The sequence below is a fragment of the Bidens hawaiensis genome, unplaced genomic scaffold (genome assembly GCF_021521415.1).
Source record: "Bidens hawaiensis isolate Kalapana, Puna unplaced genomic scaffold, B.hawaiensis_p1.1 tig00038089_1, whole genome shotgun sequence".
Classification (NCBI taxonomy): Eukaryota; Viridiplantae; Streptophyta; class Magnoliopsida; order Asterales; family Asteraceae; genus Bidens; species Bidens hawaiensis.
This window is the reverse complement of record NW_027505526.1, coordinates 40726-63336: the sequence shown is the minus strand read 5'-3', so window position 1 is coordinate 63336 and position 22611 is coordinate 40726. Positions and strand designations below refer to the sequence as shown.

Here is a 22611-nt window from a genome sequence, read left to right as displayed (position 1 = left end):
ATATTTTATTGGGGTTGAGTTAGAACAACATGTGGAGTTGGTTCGGGTTACAATTCAGGAGGAAGGAGGATCGGTCGGTTGTCAATGAATATCTTATCAATAAATATTCGGGGGATAAACGAATCCCAGGAAAACGGAGTGGATTTGGGGTTTAAGACATGTCATGGTGCACATTTTTTAGCAATACAAGAAACTATGTTGCGGGCTTCTTCTTTTTTTCGCGTCATTCAGGTATGGGGAAGAACGATTTTTGAATCTGATAAAGTAGATGCGGTGGGTACATCGGGAGGATTAATGTGTGTCTGGGACCCAACGACTACAAGCACATGAGGTGTATGCTGGTTACCGGCATGATTAAAGCTACAGGGGTAAAAATAAATGTATTTAACATTTATGCATCAAATGATCCTATAGAAAGAAGGAGGTTATGGGGGGAATTATTACAGATGAGAAGGTCGGCTACTGGATTATGTGTATTCGCGGGTGACTTAATGAGGTGCAAGAGGCTTCGGAGCGATTGAATTCCAAGTTTGTCGCCTCAAATGCTGATGCTTTCAACAGGTTTATAAACGAAGCGGGGCTGTGTGAATATAGTATGGGAGGTGGGGTGTTTACATACGTGTCTGATAGAGGTGACAAATTTAGTAAAATTGATCGGTTTCTGGTTTGTAAAGATTTCATGAATATGTGGCAGCTCGCTTCATTGAATGTTCTTGTTAAAGGATGTTCAGATCATCGGCCGCTAATTCTTGGTATGGTGTCGGTTAACTATGGCCATATTCCTTTTAGGTTCTTTAACAGCTGGTTGGAGATACCAGGTTTTATCGAATTTGTGGAAACACAATGTGCTCGGTTCAGATTTAATGGCCGGCTGATTTGGCGTTACTCACTAAACTTCGGTGGCTAAAAATCAGAATTAAGAGTTGGTTGGAGAGGAGAAAGAGGGAGGTATACGGTGATTATGAAGAAAGGAAGCGATTGATTTTGGAATTGGATACGGTTGCCAAGCAAAGGCCGCTTTCACAACGGGAGCTGGAGATGCGGGTAGAATGTGTGGCTGTAGTAGAGACATTTGATCTAGTGAAGCAGAAAGATCTACACCAAAAGGCAAGGGTTAGATGGGCCATGGATGGAGATGATAATACATCTTATTTTCATGGTATTCTCAATATGAATTTGTCTTTTAATAGGATACATGGGTTGGTGGTCCACGGGGTGTGGGTGTCGAATCCGGTGTTGGTAAAAGGGGAAGTCTTCGAGCACTTTGCCAATAGATTTGTTGAACCATTATTGGATCGACCTAAGATTGTTTGTGTTGGGATCGGTTCGTTGAATGATGCAGAGGCGGATGATTGGTAAGTCCTTTCTCACTCTTGGAAATAAAAACGCGGTATGGGATTGCGAAGGTGATCGATCGCCCGGGCCGGATGGATATAATTTTAGATTCCTTAAACGGTGCTGGAATTGTTTTCAAGGAGATTTTATAAATATTTTTAACGAGTTCTATTCAACGGGGAGGATAAGCAACGGTGATCTTGCTTCTTTTATCGCTTTAATATCGAAGGTAAAGGATCCGGTGAGCTTAGGAAACTTTAGACCAATTAGTCTCATTGGTTGCATAAACAAAGTCATCTCAAAGGTTCTGGTAAGTCGGTTAAAGAAGGTGATTGGAAAGTTGGTGTCGGTCGAGCAATCGGCATTTTTAGCTAATAGTAGTATTCTTGACGGGCCATTAATTTTGAATGAAATAGTGGCATGGTTGAAAAGGGCGAAAAAACGGGGCATGTTTTTCAAAGTTGACATTGAAAAGGCATATGACTCGTTGAATTGGAAGTACTTGGATTCGGTTCTTGAGCAAATGAAGTTTCCGTGTAAATGGAGGAAATGGGTATTTGCAATCTTGATGGGTAGCACGTCGTCGGTGCTTGTGAACGGTTCACCTACGCCGGAATTTCCGTGCTATCGGGGACTTCGGCAAGGTGATCCTTTGTCACCTTTTCTTTTTGTTTTAGCAATTGAAGCGTTAACATGTATTATGAAACGAGCTTGCAATGTCGGAATTTTTAAAGGTTTAAAGTGTGGGATGGCCGGACCGGTAGTAAATCATTTTTTATACGCGGATGATGTTGTATTTGTTGGCGAATGGGATGCTGAAAGTGCAATGAATCGGCGCAGAATTCTGAGGTGTTTTTTTCTTGGTGTCCGGGTTAAAAATTAATCCCATAAAAAGTTGGATTTATGGGATACGTGTAGAAGCTTCGGAAAGGTTGGCTATGGCAAGTATGATTGGGTGTAAGACGGGTCCTCTTCCATTTAAATATCTTGGACTACAAGTCGGTGCAAACATGAATGTGGTGGCCTCATGGGATCCGGTGGTGGAGTTATTTAGAAAGAGATTGGCCATATGGAAATCTAAGAAGTTATCTTTCGGAGGGAGGACGTTGAATCGGCAGAGCACTTGCTTGTGTCTTGCTAGTTTGCGCAATCGGTTTGGAGCATTATTGCCTCTTGGTGTAAGGTTCCATCTATCTATGCCTTTTCCATTCGGGATTTATTGAAATTGTATAAATATTCTTTACTACCGAAAAAAAGGGCGAAAGCGTTTTATGCGGTGTGCTTGACGGTGATTTGGTGTATTTAGAAAGTGAGAAACCTCGCGGTGTTCGAAAGGAAAACAACAAGTCTAAGCTGCGTGATTGGTGAGATAAAAGCACTAAGTTTTTTGTGGGTGAAGAATAGGTCCAAGTGGCCGGGTTTAACGTGGGAAAAATGGAGTTAGTTTAATTTTGTATAAATTGTACTGGTGTTTCGGGTGGGTGAAGGTATTAGGTGGTGTGACTACGTTGTCTTAATGTATTTTTGAGTTTGATGTTTCTAGCATCTTGCTAGTTTGTTGCGTTGTGTTTAATAACAAATTTTGTTTGTCGTTTAAAAAAAAAAGTTAAAATCCTCTTATAAGTTTAAGTAAAGTTGGACTGGGCCCTGAAATTATTGATCATTAATTAATTATTGTCCACCAATCACACACGTCATAACTGAATTGATTAGCATCGGGCCTAAATTTTGATTTGTGGCACTTAGAAAAAATGATTTGGGAATTGAAAAGGAAGAGTAATAGAAAACTCGATATTAAATAAACTCATAAAATGCTAAAAGAGTATTGATTTAGTTAAGAATCATCCGTCAATGATCTTCAGCTCAAGTGGTTATGATGAGGTACTAAAAGACATTAATTTAAAAAGGGGATGTATTGAGTTCTAATTTTACCTATGACAAAGTATATATAAAAAAATATAGATGGCTTCATATTGAGTGAGTGAGTATTCTCATGATGAGTTTTGTCATAGGGTGAAATAGGGGTGTGCACATTTAGGTCCGGTCTGAAAAAACCCGAAGAACCGGCCCGTAAAAACCCGAACCCGGACCGGCCCTATTTACAAACATTAATATTCGGTCTTTAATATCAGGGGCAATCGGTTTCGGGTCGGGTCAATTGAAAACCAACTAAAACCGAATAACCGATTTTTAGTTGAAGTTTGTTTCTTTTCGTATTTGTGTTTTGAACTCTTTAGTTGCCTGTTCAAATATAAATTGTTAAGTACAACAACAAAAATTATCATGAAAACAAGTGTTATACAATCAAGCAAAACGTAACTTGAGTCAGACTTTTTATCAAACAGTTGGTGTACACTTTCAAAAAGTATTGCATAATTACATAATTTATTGAATTGATTCCCTAACTAAAAAGTTTACACCTTAATAACGCATTCATGCATATGTGATGATGAATTTAATCAATTTAGGTGAATGAAATAATAATTTTATAAATTAATTATACCTGGTAATGAAGAAAAACAATAGAGCTACTGTTTGATGTTGAATTGAAGAATTTGAAGAGGCATATCATGTTCAATTGATGAATTATTGCCTTCCAAGATCAAACAGAACGACATTGAACTGAAATATTAACCGAGTTCGGTCATTTGCATCACACCGAAAAACCGATGCATGAAAAACCGAAACCTGACCCGCAAGATAAGGTCCGGTCTTCGGTTTCAGTTATTTTTAAAGATTGGTCTTCGGGTCGGGTCGGTCTTCACCCGGGTCGGGTCGGGTTTCAAGCTTTGCACACCCTTAGGGTGAATGATTAGATAGTCTAGTGGACCGTCAGTGATTAAAATGACCGTTTGAAAAAAAAAAGAGAGAGTTAAGAATCATTCAAATCCATTCCAATAAATTAATTTCAAAATAAACAGAGCTTCATTATCTAGTGAATGATATGCAACTTTCGAACTGGTAATATGTAAATTCCAACCTTATTGGAAGTCAATATTGTCTCAATCTTTTTCTTCTCTGTTTCCGATATTTTAGTTATTAATTGATTGTGTTTGATTGTATTTCCTTTTTGCTTCCGCTTGTATATATGGGGATTGCATCTCAATGTAATATGTCGATCAATATCAATAAACGCATTATCACTCTTGCTACCGATTTCATCATGGTATCAAAGCGGTTTTTTACCACTCTTTAAACAAATCAACCCTAACCCTAAATATCAAAGCAGCCGACGCCACCCATGGCTGGCGATGCAAACGCCAACATGGATCCTGCACCCGGATCTGTGGGACCTGATGTAAACTCACCCCTCTATGTTCATCCCTCCGATTATTCGAAACAGCTTCACGTAAACGAAACCCTTAATGACCACAACTACAACGACTGGTCACAGGAGATGTTGAACTTCCTGTTCGCCAAAAACAAAGTCTCGTTTGTTGATGGCACTCTCAAGAAACCAGAAAACGACTCCGCAGATCACATGCACTGGAGGCGTGCTGATGCTATGGTAAAGGGGTGGCTCACCACCGCCATGGAAAAAGAGATACGAAACAGTGTGAAATATGCTGGAACTGCTTATGAGATCTGGTCAGATCTCCTTGAACGTTTCGGCAAAGATAATGCTCCGAGAGCTTACGAATTGAAGCTCGCCTTAACCAACATGCAGCAAGCGGGATCAACCGTTTCAGCATACTTCACAAAGCTCCGTGGCATTTGGGACGAGATCGATTCAGCCGTATCCGTACCCAGATGCATTTGTAATGGGTGCACCTGTGATATTGGAAAAAGGTTAACTGATGCAAAAGACAAAGATAGGCTTTATGAGTTCCTTATGAGACTAGATAATGAGTTTGGTGTGATTAAAACTCAGATCTTGGCAACTAAACCTACACCAAGCTTGAACAACGCGTTTCATCTAGTTAAAGACGATGAAAACCAAAGGTCTATCTCTTTAGACAGAAAGCCGAATGAAGCCGCCGCTTTCAAGGCCTCCTTTCAATATCGTCGAGATGGTAGTGGCAATCGGGATGCGACAAAACGTGACAAGGCTGTAGTGAAGGATCCAAAACGAAGTGATGTCGTTGAATATTGCACTCATTGCGGTAGAGATGGCCATAACAAAGACGGATGTTTTAAGAAGATTGGGTACTCGGAGTGGTGGCCGGGTAATAAGGCAAAGCAAGAAGGTGGCAAGGCTGCCTATGTTGAAGCTAACTCAAGCCCTATTCCTGGTCTCACAAAAGAACAATACGAGACACTCTTGAAGACTTTTGCGGGAGACAATAATCAAAAGGATGACCCGTCACGTATGGCCAGCTTTGCAGGTAACGAAGAAAGGGAAGGTGAGTAGGTAATGGACTCGGGGGCCACTGAGCACATTAACTATGATCCAGACTTTCTTTATAATAACATTAAAAGCAACTTTGAGGTACCGGTCACTATTGCTAATGGCACTAAGGTGCCAGTTAAAGAAAAGGGCGACGGTGCCCTAAAGGGGGGTACCAAAATAAATAAAATCTTATATGTTCCTGAATTTACTTGCAACCTTCTTTCTGTGGGAAAGTTAGCGAACAATTTACAATGTGTTGTCTCATTTTTCCCTGATTTTTGCGTGATGCAGAAGCTTCGTACGAAGAGCTTGATTGGTGCGGGGCAATACCGGGAAGGTCTATATCGGATGGGGATGATGAGGAACAACAGGGTGGCAATGGCGGTGAAAAATAGCATATGGCACAACAGGTTGGGACATGCTTCTGGTGAAAAACTCAACAACATTAGTTTCCTTAAAAGTGTTTCGTTCAATAAGTTGTGTGATTCCTATTCCAAGTCTAAACAAAAGAGACTTTCTTTTCCAAATAGTACTATTAAGACAATTGGGTGTTTTGATTTAAAACATTGTGATATTTGGGGCAGATATCGAACACCCTCTTTTACCGGTGCAAGGTATTTTTTGACTATTGTTGATGATTATAGTAGAGCTATTTGGGTTTTCTTGCTAAAGCACAAAAATGAAGCTAGTACGTACATAAAGGATTTTCACAAAATGGTTAAAACACAATTTGGAAAAGTTGTTAAAAGAATTAGGTCTGATAACGGTGGGGAGTTCACATCAAATGAAATGATATTTTTTTACAAGGAGAATGGGATAATTCTTGAAACTACTTACCCCACACATCGCAACAAAATGGTGTCGTCGAAAGAAAATATCGACATCTTCTCGAAACAGCCCGTGCCTTAAGGTTTGAGGCAAAGTTACCAAAATATTTTTGGGGGGAATGTGTTCTAACGGCTACATATATAATCAATCACTTACCCTCTAAGGTCCTTGGAAATAAAACGCCATTTGAATTGCTTCACAACCAAAAACCCGACTACAACTTTATGAGGGTTTTCGGTTGTTTAGCATACTATAGAAACACCAACACCAAAGGGGACAAGTTTGAAATGAGAGGGAGACCCGGTGTTTTCTTGGGCTACCCACTAGGAACAAAAGGTTATAAGATTTATGATTTAGAAAGCAAAAGGGTAACTATCTCGAGAGACGTTGTCTTTCACGAGGAGAATTTTCCGTTTGGTCAAATCATTCCTAATTGTTATAATGATGATATGTTCGAGCAAGATAATTCATTTATTGAAGATGTCGTGGCCCAGCCAAGTTCCAGGTCCACTGCCCAAACGCTAGAAATGAGAAATGATGATTCAGACACAAGTGAGCCTCATCACCAACCTGATTCTCCACAGTCACAAATGAATGGGCCAACAAATGAAACTGGGCCGACACCCAATGAAGATTCTGGGGTGGACCATCATGACCCAAATGAAAGTGAAAATGGCATTGAATCTCAGGTCCAAGATTCCGCTATTGGGTTCGAGCGGGCCCAACGAAGCAGAAGCCAACCCGCACGATTAAAGGACTTTCACGTTGATCTTCCCCCATCCATAGATCCGACCCGGCTCGCACCACGTCAAGGCTCTTCAACGGTACACCCTCTCTCTAATTATGTTTCTTATGATAATTTTTCCAACACTCATAAAATTTTCCTAGTGGCCATCACCACCAATGATGAGCTTAAGACTTTTAATCAGGCAATAAAAAATGAAAAATGGAAAGATGCCATGGAGAGGGAAATACGAGCTCTTGAAAAGGACGGCACATGGACTCTTGAAAGTTTACCGAAAGGAAAACAAGCTATAGATTCCAAGTGGGTCTACAAAATAAAGTATAAACCAAATACTGAGGTGGAATGCTGAAGGCGCGGTTGGTAGCGAAAGGATTCACGCAACAAGAGGGAGTCGATTATCATGATACCTTTGCCCCAGTGGCTAAACTTGTCATGGTTCGAACGCTTCTAGCTGTAGCCACAAAAAGGAATTGGATCATTCACCAACTTGATGTAAACAATGCCTTTCTTCACGGGGATCTGAGTGAAGAACTTTACATGAAAATTCCCCAAGGTTTTTCTAAAGAAGGATAAACTAGAGTTTGCCGTTTGAAGAAATCCCTTTATGGTTTAAAGCAGGCTTCTCGGAACTGGTATCAAAAGTTCACTGCTTCCCTCCTTAGTCTTGGTTATAAACAGTCGAAGGCCGATTACTCTCCGTTTATATACAAACAGAAGGATGTGATCGTGGCAACCTTGATATACGTGGACGACGTTGTTATTGTTGGAAATAATCGTGACAGAATACAGGCTCTAAAGGACGAGATGAATAAAAGATTTAGTATTAAAGATTTGTGACCCCTTAAATATTTTCTTGGCATCGAGGCAACACGAACTTCCACAGGGCTGGTTTTGAGCCAACATAAATACACGCTTGATATTCTCAAAGATTGTAGGTTAGAAGGATGTCGACCTAGTTCTTTTCCTAGTGAAACACATTTGAAACTCAATAAGGGAGAATCAGAACCAGCGGTCGATAACAGCCAATATCGTCGACTGGTGGGTCGTTTACTTTAGTTACAAGTCACTCGTCCGGACATTACCTATGCGGTCAATGTCTTGAGTCAGTTCGTGTCTGACCCCAGACAAAACCACTTGGATGCTGCCTATCGTGTCCTTCATTATCTTAAAACTACACCGGGACAAGGAATCCTTCTTCCGATTGAGGGAGGTTATCAAACAAAATATATTTGGTTAGCCCAAATATATAACACCTAGTTTGTTATTAACAAACAAAATGTTTTAGGTTCAAGTCAATTATTTTAAGCCAATTTTTTTCCAATCCAAAATTTTAAGCTCAAATGCTAAAACTGAAACCTAATTGAACCCAAACCATAAAACTGAAACCGAATGGGTTTTAAAATTTTTAAAACCTGAAGTTTGGGTTTTTGTTTGAGTTTAGCTCAAACTGACCTAAGTTGAAAAGTGCACAACCCTATTATTCTCAAATATTGATGCAAACAAGCCAAGCTGTTTGCGAGCTACTCGGGCTCAAATCCATAAAAAGCTTGAAACAAGCCTGAGCTTTTTTGAACTTGAGCCACATCTGATCCTAAACAAAACACGTTTAGTTATCGAGCCTCGTTTACGCCCTCTATACTCTCAAACATGATTATTAATATTGATGGGGGGACTCAGAAGAAGGCGTTTTGGACGGAGAATAATAATAATAATAATAATAATAATAATAATAACAACGATAAAGAGGGATCCACGTCTTCGCCGGCGGTGAGTGAACTGGTGAAGTCACTAGACGATCAGAGACTCTACCGAGAGGTAACCCTGGCCCTCCGAACCGGCCTCCGTGACGCCCGGTCCGATTTCTCATTCCTTCGACTCCGCGGCCTTCGCAACATCCTCAAATTTCTCCGATCCGTCGCTAATTCTGATTCCACCATCACCCTCTTCGCTCAAACCCAATCCATTCCACCTCTTCAAGGTACATTATTAGTAGCAAAGTTTGTAAATTTATTTAATTTGATGAATTTTGTGATAAAAAGAGGGGTTTTTTTTTTTTTTTTTTGTTAGTGGTTCCGGTTCTGTTTCATCACTCTCTACAAGACTTTGAGGATCAGATAGTCACCAATTTGGATCACATTTTCAGTGTTGAACCCTTGAAGATTAAGAGCCCTTCGACCGATGCTGAAGTTTCGCTTGCGCTTCGGGTTTTGGAAGGGTGCTGCTTGCTTCATAGGGAGAGCATGGTTTTGGCACATCAGTACAAGGCGGTTCAGGTTAGGCGTTTTATTATAAGCATCCAATGAAATGAATGTTGACTGTTATTTGTTCTTTGTGAGATCGCGGAAATCGCTAGGATAAAACTGGATTAGGTTGCAATGAGTAATCCATACTAATGAAATCTGAGTAATTGAAGGGGAAAAATTTTTAATATGTGTTATGTGGATACGGACACTCACACGTGATACGTTTAATATGTAATGATCTGCGTGGCGTATGCAAGATAAATATGCACTAATGTTGGATATCAAGAACACAATCACAAGATCGTATTGCTGGGATAATTAAAGAAGGAGAGAATTGTATCGAATCAAATAGGGATACAACGGAAAAAGTGAGTACATATGTTTACATATATGGGTATGTATAACTCTAATTCTAAGCGTTGTATCCCTTGGTAAAGGTTGCGGCGGTTATGCTAATTAATCTTAAGTTCTTAATATAATACAATTATATTATAAATATAATAATAAGAATAATCAATAATAGCACAAGTCTAAGTTACATTCTAATATTTAACAACTAAAAGTATAACCCAAGTCTTGTGATAGCTGTCTATGCTAGTCCAAAGCACAAAATGTTTACTTCTTGTGCAGTCTTTTTTTCTCTACTCATGTGGCTACCATATCGTTTAGTATAATGACAAATGAATTTGGGTTTTTGACGTGGATTTCTTTTCCTAAGTAGACAATGCTATTTCTGTAGTAGCATTAAAATCCTGGCCATTAATTACTTTGTGTTTTGACTGGTAGTATATTAATACTAATAGGTTATAATTTTAGCCACTAATTTGTGGCAAAAAAAAATTTTAAATCATTAAGGCTTTCTGTTATTGTGACATATTTCGTGTCGAGGTGGATTTTGCAAAGAGATCTTTTCAATGACCAAAGGGTGAAAAAATAATTATTGTAAACCCTTTTCAATAGTTCATTTTTTCATTGGAGTTCAATAATGTCTAGCTTTTCTGTTTTTTGAGTGCAAGCATTCACTTCAACTTAACGGCTTTGTTTTTTTATTTGTGTTGAATTTCAAAGGGAAGATTAGTTATCCAATTTGTCTTTGCTGTTAATGCCATCCGTTTTTTATATTAACTCAAACCGGAAGAAGCATTTTCAAAGACTTCTGCCTTGTAGAATATAAACGTTATCACTCAGGTTTGGAAGAAGTAATGAGTTGTTTATTTGAAAATCACATCTTTGACGACCTTCATAGATTTTACTGTAGAAATGATTATATGCTTCATTCAATGTGGACTGTTAAGGTTTCACATAAGGCCATGTTTAATTAAGAGTTTTTTCTGAAGAAACGACAATTGTAAACTGGTCGACCAGTTCTGACTTCTGAGTCTGGTTATATATTTCAATCCATGCAGGTTTTGATGAATATATTAGCAACACGAGGGGTACTTGAGCAAGGGGCATGCCTGGATGCTCTTATATCAATAATGTTGGACTCCTCCATTAATCAAATGGTATGCTTTTTCTTATATGGTAGCCAAACTGATAGTAATACACTCAAGGGGGTTTCAAAACAGTTATACTGATGTAATAAAGATAGTCCCTTGATCCCTCATTCGCATGCTTTATCATGTCAAAAGGTGATTCAGCTCTTAACTGCTCTTTGTGGTTTGCCAGGCCTTTGAGGAATGTAATGGCATTGAAGAAGTTGCATTGCTTATAAGAGACAAACAAGTAGACGAAAATTTGAGGTATTCTTCTAAGTTTTCATCATAAACATCTTATATGCAATTAACTGACTGCGCATCATCAACATGAAAGTATGTAGTGGAAGTGATACAGATAATGAGATCGGCAATAAACCTGTTAAATACTAATAGGAAACATTATCTTTATGTTTCTAGGACTAGACATTTATGTTCATTATTAATTACGCACGGCTACTTTATTATTATTAACTAAAACTGGGATTCAGGATGAAATGTGGAGAGTTCTTGTTACTTTTAATTGGGCATGTAAATGGTCGAGAAGGAGCACCAATGGCTGGCATTCATGATGACATAAGACGTCTCCTCGGTGAGAAATCTGCGTCTTTGATATGGGCTGCAAGTCAATTTGGTTCAACTCTTGATCCTGAGCAACGACTCATGGCTCTTCACATTCAAGCTCGTAGGGTGCTCGAGTCCCTAGATCTTTATTGATCTATCTACTTTATTTTCTCTTTATTTATTTAACGTCACTTGTATATTCATCTCCAACCAGTCGCCCATGAATAGAGGATCCGTGGAGTGGGCAAAGGGCTAGAGGAGGTTGCCTTATGCTTCTTGGATGGGTCCGGGTTGGTTTTTATCGTTATGTTTAAATTTTATGTGAAGTGGATTTTTATGATTCATGAGTTGTAAAATGTGTTTTAATGACTTGTACCCCATATTTATTTTGTTTAAATTTTATGTGAAGTGGATTATAAAAAATTTTATGAAAATACGAATGCAAAAAATTGTTAAATGTGAAGATGTTTGTAGGATTTAAGAGAAAAATTGAAAGATAAGTGGAAATTTATGTGCTAGCTGATTAGGTCAGGCATGGTCTAAAAAAACGTTATATTTGTGTATTTCAAGCGGGTGTCGATGTGTAAATGTCAACTTTTGGCATACCTAGCTATCTATCAATAAACATGACGGCAATTATATCAAATGGTAATGCTAAGAATTATGATAAGTCATAAGATGGACGAGTTACTCGTTAAATCATTATAAATATTTCATAGTAATATGCGCTTTTCTCTACTTGTTAGGGCTTATATGGCATGATTAAGTAGTGAGAATGGGCGGTGGCAACCGAGAGTAATGGCAATTGCTACTCAGGCAATGAGAACTGTAAGTGGTTGATGTTGTCGTGACACAGGCAGTAGCAACGCAAACCCTTAGCAGGGAGTTCGTGTTGACTGTCACCAAGCTGAGCCACAACCACGGGAGTGGCAACCGAGTCGAGCAACTTAGTAGCAATTAACCTGCTAAGGCAACCTGATCCAAACTTGCCCTTCAAAAATGTAAATGCACCTCTTAAACAACTTGTTTTACACAAGTGTGCTTGTTTTACACAAGTGTGCTAAGTGTCATTAAAACATCACTTTACGTCATCGCATGTTTGTAAGCATGTTATTTTCTTTTAATATTTTAATACACAAACTTTTATTAATTTTAAAATATTTACATAATAAAAATAAAATACCCATCAATTACTATAGCCAAAAAAAAAAACATAAACATAAAATACAAAGAGGAAATTTGTGTATGGTACGATGGAAATGTCTCTCTATCCTAGTTTGTTATTAAAAGAAATACAAAGAGCTTATAGCATTCCCAGTGAATTCTTCAAATTATATGAGGGGTTTTCCATTTTTTATAAATGGTTAAAAATGATTGTGAGAGGAAGAGAGAGAAAATGTTACTGTTCATGGTTAAATTTGGAGAAGCGTACTGTTCATCTCTATAATTTTTTAATGTTTTTGAAAGTGGTTGTGAGTGAATGAGAGAAAAAAAGATAATAATAAAAGTATAAAAAAGTATTATTTGATTAAAATTAAGAGAGAAAAAATAGTGTTTTTAGTGTAATTATAGAGATGGAGATGGATAATCAAATAAGAATACTCTTATAGGCTAGCTGTATTAATGCATCTAATCTAATCTATCTAACTATATATTAAAGCAATTTGATTTTTTTCACATGACATCATTCTAGAGCTCCCACATAGGATGCCACATAGATGCCATGTGAGCAGTTTCCTATTTTATCATCTTTTTTTCCAAATACAATATGGAGTATGAACCCGTTTAGTTATGCTATAACTCATGACCCAGTTTCTCTTCAAATACAACCATTTTCATATGAATATAACATTTGTAAAATTTTGAAAAATAAATTATTGTGTGATACAAATCTCGAGCCCAAAACCTCATGTTTCAAACTAAAGATGCTTACAACTTCACTTAAGTAGTTATTATGTTGAATTTCTTGACTTATAAATGATATATTGTTAATTCACTTATAATTAATACTAGAAAATCATTAAACAATTAAGTTAACATCCAATGTTGTATTCAAAGAGGCTTTTAGAGATTTATGAATTAAAATTTTGTTTATCATTATTAATATGCTATGAATCTATAACGTATGTTATAATGTATATTACTTAATTTAACTTTTTTTTGTTTTTTAACCACCCGTGTATCACACGGGCTTTATGCTAGTTAAGTAGTATAGTAAAAGGGTTTTTTTAGATGGGCTTTTTTTTTCTTGAACTGTCTTTCAAGATAGTCATCAGTTGTATTTCCTTGATGAATATTGGTGTATGTTTTTTAGAACAACCAAAATGCCAAGGTATTTCTTACCGGATGACCCAATGGCAAAAGGCTACTGTCAGCTGGCACAAGTCCCAACCCAGCCGTATGGGGCCCTTAAGCGCCTCCAAATTATCTTCAGTTCTAGAAAAAATCCACCCACTCGAAGGCCCACTGATGGTAAAACCCGAATACCCTCCTGATCGAATTGTAAATCACAAACATCTCAATCTTATTTCATTGAGCAGCCCCCCTCTCATTGGTGTATGTTTAAAGCATGTCTAGAGATTGACAGATTGTGTGAGAGTTACTATATGAAAATGCAACTTTTATTATTTTAATTTTTATTTTGAGAAGAACAGTTGTCTATATTGGTTGAGGTCAACAAATTGCATTCTGCCGCTTTTGCCAACCAATTATATTGTGCCCACTTTTTCATTTACAAAGAAAGCCCAACAGACCCTTCCTTCTTTTCATTCGTCTTCTCTTCGTAACTTCCTAAGCTATATTTCGTTTTCCACTGTTTAATGCTAAACTCTAGGTTACCAAAATACCCCTATGTACCATGGACCTTGGTAATTTAAAACAAATTTTATTTTTCCTTCTCCAATTTCGTTTATAAATACCAAAGCTCAGATCCATCTACATCATTCATAATACTCTACTACATATTAAATAGGTAATATACTCTACTACATAGTACATAGGTAATGTAAATATGTAATGGTATCTTCTATTATCATATTTTGTTATTATTATTTTCTAAATTAGTAACATGTGCGTGTGGCCGGAACATGCAGGTACGATGAAAACATTTAACTTTGATCAAGTTTTGAAGCACGACGAAACCGAAGACTGCTGGCTTATCATCCAAGGAAAGGTTTACGATGTAACACCCTTTATGGAGGACCACCCTGGAGGTGCCGAAGTCCTGCTAGCCGCAACAGGTATGTAATGTATCTACAATTGCATACATTGTTTTTTATTTTTTTTCTTTCATCGTATGGTAAATATTGATTGCAGGCAAAAATGCAACGGCTGATTTTGAGGACATTGGGCATAGTGATGAAGCTATAGGGATGATGGACAAATACTGCATTGGCAAGCTAGAGCATGCAACCGCGGTTCCACTTAAACGCACTTATGCAGTGGCCAAGTCTACTGATAATAAGCCCTACAAGACTTCACAACTTGCTGTTAAGATTCTACAGTTCCTCGTGCCACTCTTCGTCTTCAGTTTGGCTTTTGCAGTCAGATCATATGCCAAGCATTAATCTTTATTTTCATTTGTAATGTCGAATCGTCAATAATTGTGTATTACTTAATTCTGATAAAAGGAATGAAATGCTTTTAATTTATTGACTATTTGAGTGTTTTCTTGTATTACAAACACTGGACAAGTACAAGGAGAGATTACATGTAAGAATGAAATTTAAGACCACAAGCAAGACACTTGCATCCCTTTGGCCACATGAAACTAAACTAAAACATTCGCAATTTCCATTAAGTCAAGCCGTTGATGGACGTTTGCTTCTTTTGTTTATTATTTCACTGGATACAACAAACAAGAGTCAGATTCCATCGTCTGATTTGTGATACCAAAACAGACATTTGATATTTGATTATAAGTTTGCTGATTGATTGATTCTCAATTTTGTTATGTGTTTGAAAGAAACTACAACAATTGTCCTCCCTCCCACGTAAAAGAAAAAAAAACAAAGTAAATAAGGGTTGCAGGCTGCTTGCTATAAAGTTCTGATGAGGGGAGGGGGGCAGTTATAATAAAATAGTGAGTGAGTGGAAGAGTTGCAGCAGCAGCAGTTTATGATGCGGTCTCGATCTTGTCATGAATGGAAACCACCAAGTCATGGGCGTCATCTAAGAGCTTCCACACATCCCAGTTGTCCTGCCATGTTATTGCATTCTCTTATTATCTCATCCATGCTGCTGTACTTCTCTATTATCTGCTTCCTCCTCTGCAGCACGGACGCTGCTATCGCGTACAGCAACAGATCCTCTGTTGGCGGGGCCCTCTGCCTTATCCTGTTCCACCCCGACTTTCCCACCCCCGCCCTGATGGCTGCCTGATCCGCCCACATCACCTCCCACAGGCATATCGTCTGTTCGAAACTCAACTCTCTCCGAAACAGCACCACCACCATCCTGTACACGAAGAAGCAATCCTCTGCCTGCAGCTTCTCCAAGTGCTTGTACAGGTGGGAGTCCTTGGATTTTATGATCTTGGACACTCTACTCAGCTGCCTTCGGATCCCTGTCTCGTCAAGCCTGAAGTTGTGGCGTGCTTTTCTCATGAACCCCACGAAACACCAAAAGGCTTCATGGTCCTCTGTCATCACCGCGATTATTGGAGACAGCAAATCACTCATCCCTTGGCAGTAGCCAATTTCAGGGTCGTGGAGTGCGTAAGCTTCAAGAATGGCAACCAGCCGTGAAGCATGGAAGATCCGGCACGGGTCAAGATGCTCGTAGTCTTTTAATCCGACGACCTTGGCTGAACGCAGGGCGCGTTCCTCAGAGATCTCCGCCTGAGTTTTGGAGTACGAGATCCAATCTCCATTGGCACGAATTGCATCAAGACGGATGATGCGCTGCCAAGTGGAGAAATCCTCTGTTAATGTAAGCTTTGACTGGACTTCAGTTGACTCGTCGTTTTCCTCCTTGGTATCTGAGGAGGGGAAGGTCTGACTTGCTTCAGCATCCTGAGAAGAGTCCGAGGCGGTCGAGTCAGAGTCGGAAATGCTTGGATTTATATATCTTGTCGAACCACCAACCATGGGATCTTCCAATACTATGGGAGTATTATCTGAACACACAGGAGATGAAGTTATTTCTTCACTAGATAGAGACTCTCTAGCACTCACAACATCCTCTGATTCTGCAGAGTCCATGAACGAATCACTCTCCCCTGTGTTGCATCTCAAAAGCTTCCTGCATTGCCTCAGCAACTTTTCATAATTCTTTCTGTAACACACACATATATACATAAAATAAATAACATGGAGTGCAAATGACAGTAGACAAATATGAAACAGGCAGACATACCTTCCATGGGTTCTTAATTTATCTCTTTCTTCTTTGCAACTATTTAATTCATAACTGTAAAAGAGAGCAAACACTAGGTCATTTTGGTGTAATTTAAAAGATACATTAATACTTAGATATCAAAATTACTTACACTCCAAGTAAGAAAGGCCAAACCTCTGACCTGATACTTGCATCAACTCCCTGCAAATAAATATATAAATAAATACATTACTTGGAAAAGGATAAGTTCAAAATCTAAACTACTAGATGAAAGTGGAAGACGCACCCCACTGCGAACTTTTTTAAGAAATTTAACACCATCTCGAAGCTTTCCGTCTGGTGTAAAGAACCTTTTCCACTGCTGAGGAGTGAGCGCGTGTTTTCTTTTCCTACGTGACCATGGTGATTTTAGACGTCCCCTTCAATCAATAACACCCATTGTTAGCTCAATATAATAATGCCACTTAAACATACAGTTAGCAATTAATAACAATCAACACATCTCACAACTCACTAATCAATGGTTTCGTCTTCCAAAAATAATATCAAGCAAAATATAATATGGGCCTCTGGGTTCATTACATAAATGAGCTAGCTTGATTAAATGGTTAATGATGGAAGCGTAATTTCCATATCACGTTTGCTTTCTATTCGATGTTTACGACGGTACATGATACATTTTTCCTGTAGCCTTTTGTTGTCTACTACATATAGAATACAAGTTCATGAAATATTGATGTTCTAGAATATCAAGCAAAATTATTGACACAATCAAATGCCTCCACTTTCACTCATGATTTCAGACATTGACGACAAAAAATATACTTCTCTAGTCAGGACTCAGGAATGGTTTCCACAACTAATTGGCACTCTACTAACTAGTACCTGAGCAGAACACAGACAAAATACTTGAGCCTAGTAATAAAGTTTCAATCCGCACGTTTATTCTAAAAAAGGTAAATCTTGGATTGGTACGCTCATGGATGACATCAAGCTTCAAGTATAGATGTTCATTAATACCCAATCCACTCAACAACTAATTGTTTAAGGCTTCCATTCTACTATCATGTGCTACCATTAACTTAAAACATAGCGGGTTTGAAAAGTAACCCTGAAACTTAACTGCCACTACCAAACTGTATTAACAACATTATGATTTTGGGCTCTAAACTTACTTCTGTCAGCCTTGCTATCAGTTACAGTTTTTTCTGCTAAAGATTCTTATTTGAATCTCAATTACTTTAAACCATTCATGTTTGTCTTGAAAACAAGTGAAATTAAGCCCAAAAAAAACATTATTTTATCTTCTTACACATGAATTAGTTTCGGGTCATGGATCGGACACAACCAATTAAACATCTAACGATGTTTGAAACCGAATTGGAAATTACAAAGTTACTAAATGAAAATGAAAAACAATCCCGGATTTATCGGACAAAAGACCCAAGATAATAGAATGAATATTCGAGATCAACTGAGTCGGATTACTCACTCACCGATCGGAAGAAGAAGATGCAACTACTACGAATAAGACGGATCTCAAAGAGTTTGACTGCGTCTAAGGGCTTTCATCAATCCCACTAATTACGGAACAAAACAAAACAATACTTGTATACTGGGTTTGAATTTGAGTTGAGTGAAGTGGGTATTACCTAGAGGTGGAGTACATGATGATAGCAGCAGCGATAACAAGGCCGATGACGACAGTGGTGATGGTGAGATTTACTCCGGCATTGGAAGCTCCGGCGCCACCGCTGCCTAGCTGAGTGACGGTGGTGGCATTAGCGGCGGCGGCGGAGGAATGGATTAAGGGCATTGAGAGCCACCATCAAATGAAATCAAATCAAGAAAAAAAAAATAATAATAATAATAATAATAATAATAATAATAATAATAAACACTTTTACTTTGTGGGAGTCTTTGTCTTTCTCTCTCTCAAGTGGGTACTGGTTCTGGTAGTGGCACTAGGCATGTGAACATTGTATTGTATTAACCTAATCAAACTCATCTACCTTTAATTAACCTTATTCTGATTCAATTCTAGTTGCTAATCACTCTTAAAACCATATTCATGTCACATTTAATGCCATGTTTTATAAACTCAATATATCCAACTCACTATAACATTTATTATTACACTCTCGGTGATCAATAATGTCGGTTTTATCTTACTAAGTTTCGTAACTAGTTGTTCACGGTTTTGTTTTTCCACGTAACGATAGTTTCTCTTGATGACATGAATGGATTGTTTCATTTACCATTACAAACAAGGTCGTCCAATCCTAATATGATGCAATTGCTAGATGATATGATGATTTCTTGAATATAACAAAGAAAACGTACACACCTCGTGTTTGTCAAACGTTTGTATATATTTGATGCTGAAGATTGTAAAAGGAAACTTGCAAATAGTAGTCATATGTCAGTCAAAGTCTAAGTTTAGAGAACTCTAAGTGTATGTAAAAGATTATCGTAGCATGATTAATCTAGCATGTTTTTCTAAGGAAAATTTTAGGTCATTTACACGAAACATACAATTAGTCAGTTAGACAAAACGTAGTTGGCTGTTTTGGGGGATTTGGAGGGGGAAGAGCCCCAAAACGCTCGGGTACATCGCCCCCTAGCGCGTTTTGAGGGACGAATTTGGGCTTGACCGTTTTGTAGGAAACGCTTGGTGGGGGTTGACTTTCTTCCAGGCTAATGAAGAGGAAGGTGGGGACGTTTTGGGGGCAAAACCACTACACATGATCTTAGTTTTGTATTGTAAGTCAACACAAGGTAACTTACTACGCTAACTTGTAGTCAACGTATAGGAAAAGGTTAGTGTAAAATGCATCCACCACCGATTGTGTGTTTGTCAATAGAAAGACTCTTGGTGAATGATCTACTAGCCATTTGTCGGTCGTCTAAAGGTCAATAACTTTTAAGTTAAAAGTCACCGGATTGAATGATTTAGCCTACACAACTATAAGCAACGGTGTGAAACTTACAAATATCAGATGAAGGTTTGTGCATGTAAGAACTTGAAAGCCATATAATGTGTACTAAAAAGGGTGAGTTTGTTGCAAATTACTCAACGTTTTGATTCTCTTGATTTCAAGGCAATTTCCACCGGGATAAATCAAGGAAGAAAATAAATGAGAAAAAGTACACTATGCATTTAAATCATTATTTCATGTATTTTTATTAGATATGTTGAATATTCAAAGGTATTTAGGGTCAAGGTCTTGATACCAAACGAATTGGTGTCTATCAAGTTGATGGATATCCGACCAATAGAACTAGCGACACCCATGCAAAGAAACTTTCAGATTCATCATTGATCTCATATTCGCATTTACATGAAAAAGATATATTTTCAAGATATTTTTTATGTATTTCTGTTATCTTTTGATTTGCTCATAGCATTTGGTTGCACATCTTAGTTTCTTTGAGTTGTTTTTACCAACCCAAAACAACCATCTTATGTTCTAAAAGTTAACATTTAACCTATGTATCATAAGCTAGGAGATTCGATTTAACATTTTAAAGAAAATATTATAGGTTAAAGACTCATGTGTTTGGTTTAATAATAATTTGCAAGTGTTACTATTGATATAAGTATCGATTACGTTTTGCATGCGGTTGCATATGCTTTTACTTTAGTATTCTTATTCTCATCACTTTATCTTTCAACCACAACATCCTTTTTCTTTTGTTAGTATATAAAGTTCTTTGTTTTTAGAACAGCATAATATAAAGTTCATTTACAAATCAAATAGAAAGTCAAGTCATTAGTAATGATTCTTTAACTATGATAACAAACATTAAATGATTCCTAAGTTGAAAACCAAAATAAGTAAAAACGTTACTATTTATTTGATTTCAATTTACCTTAATTATTAGTCTATAAGTAGAAAACGCTAAACCAAAAGATCATATTTCTGTTTAAAGAGAATTATAGGGTAGGGCTAAAGAGCTAAACATGAAACATTAACGGTCCCAAAATGAAAAACAAACCAAATAAAAGTGTTATTGTTTAATTGATTTCAATTTACCTTAATTAGTCTTTAAATAGAAAACACTAAACCAATTAGGGCGCGTTCGTTTCACAGAATAAAATGGTATTGGAATTGGAATTGGAATTTGCGTAGGATTTGGAATTGGAAGTAATTGAATTTGTTATCTGAATATTCCAATAGGAATTGAAATCCAATTCCATTTTTGATGTGCTCGTTTGACAAATGAATTGGAATTGAGAATTTTTTTTACGAGGATAACGGCGGAAACATATTTTTTTTTATTTATATTTTGCGTTATGTTTTTTTTTTAATTTTTATTTTTTGTATTTTTTAGGGGTTTTCTGTTAAGATAAAAAATCTCTCAAAAAATATTCAAAATAATAATAAAAAATTCATAACTCAAAAACAAAAAAGTAAAAAACTAAAATGATTTATTATCTATCCTCGTTAAAAAAAATCTTGAGAAAAGATTCCAACGAATTCACTTGAAAGCTTACACATTTTGGAAGGATTTGAAATCTCTTTATTTAAAGGAATGTGAAGGAATTGATTTCCAACTCTAATTCCTTGACAACCGGACACACCAAAATGAAATTAAGATTTCAATTCCAACGAGACGAACACGCCATGTCATGGGATTTTAATTCCAATTACTTTGAATTCCCATGAATTCTGTGAAACTTACGCACCCTAAATATTTCTGTTTAAAGAAAGGCCGTATTAGGGGGGAGGGGACAACTGCACTTAACACTCAGGGAATGTTTTGTTTGAGTTTTTAAAAACTGTTTATTTGATTTTTGAAAAGTAAAAACTGTTTGGTAAAGCTTATTTTAAAGCTTGAAATGCTTCAAAATGAAGCTTTTCAAAATTACTTTTGCTTAAACAAATAAGCAGATTTTGGAAGCTCCCCCAAACACCTACTCATGTTGGGTGCAAATGAGCCGAGCCTAAATGGGGCCAAGCTTAAATGAGCCCCAGCTTCACGTATCAAACTCGAGATGGCTCATGAGCCTAAACGAGCGTGTCATCATCAAAAAACACCACAAAAAATCGTGCAAACCACCATAATTTTTTATTCAACTTATTAAACCAATATATTTTTATGTTTGAAGTAGCAAACTAAGATCTGTTTCAGTTGTTTATCAAAGAAGAGAGCAAAGTGAGGGTGGCTGCCGGTCTATTGCAACTTGTTTATCTGATATTTGATAATGAGACACGTACCTTCTTGGTTGGTAAAACTATAAATTTTATGAACATCTACATCTACATCTACAAATTGAACTCACTATCTTAATTTTAAAATATTCGTGCCTTACCAACTCAACTAGAATGAATTGATGTTAACTTTCTTTTTTTCTTATTATTATAGATTCACAAACTTCCATTTTGATTTCTTTTAAAATACAAATACAAAATATTCTTACTAATGTATGTATTTTAGAAAAAAAATATTTATATCTTATAAATCTATAGGTATGTTATTATATATATTATAAAATTTAATTTTTTATTTACTTTTTAATCACCCATGTATCACACGGGCTATATCCTAGTATATATCATGTTTTAAACGTACGGTTATTTTAGTGACACGGAAATTGTGCGGCTCAATTGAAATATTTTAGATTTGAATAAACCGAGAACATAATAAATTAAACCAGGTAGAATTTCAATAATTTAAACTAGAATGTGTACCATAAACATATCACCTTTATACAAAATCATGTTATTATTGTATCAAAATTTACTCTAG

The 22611-nt window shown here is 37.1% G+C and overlaps 2 protein-coding genes and 2 pseudogenes across 3 annotated transcripts; 3 read left to right on the top strand and 1 right to left on the bottom strand.

Moving 5' to 3' along the window:
* Positions 1–4576: 4576 nt before the first annotated feature.
* Positions 4577–5686, top strand: LOC143613743 (uncharacterized). The gene has a single exon (XM_077087371.1). The coding sequence runs from the start codon at positions 4577–4579 to the stop codon at positions 5684–5686; it is 1110 nt and encodes a 369-aa protein (XP_076943486.1).
* A 3199-nt stretch (positions 5687–8885) lies between these two features.
* On the top strand, positions 8886–11715 carry LOC143613742 (uncharacterized). The gene is made up of 5 exons (XM_077087370.1): positions 8886–9216; positions 9306–9511; positions 10888–10986; positions 11150–11223; positions 11448–11715. The coding sequence occupies exons 1-5, from the start codon at positions 8886–8888 to the stop codon at positions 11671–11673; spliced, it is 936 nt and encodes a 311-aa protein (XP_076943485.1). The 3' UTR covers positions 11674–11715.
* Positions 11716–13844: 2129 nt separating this feature from the next.
* On the top strand, positions 13845–15103 carry LOC143613740 (cytochrome b5 pseudogene; annotated as a pseudogene).
* Positions 15104–15429: 326 nt separating this feature from the next.
* On the bottom strand, positions 15430–18681 carry LOC143613733 (rab GTPase-activating protein 22-like; annotated as a pseudogene). The gene is made up of 5 exons (XR_013150170.1): positions 18510–18681; positions 17144–17276; positions 17009–17058; positions 16876–16929; positions 15430–16794 (listed from the first exon to the last, which is right to left on the bottom strand). The product of XR_013150170.1 is annotated as a rab GTPase-activating protein 22-like (transcript).
* Positions 18682–22611: the final 3930 nt, after the last annotated feature.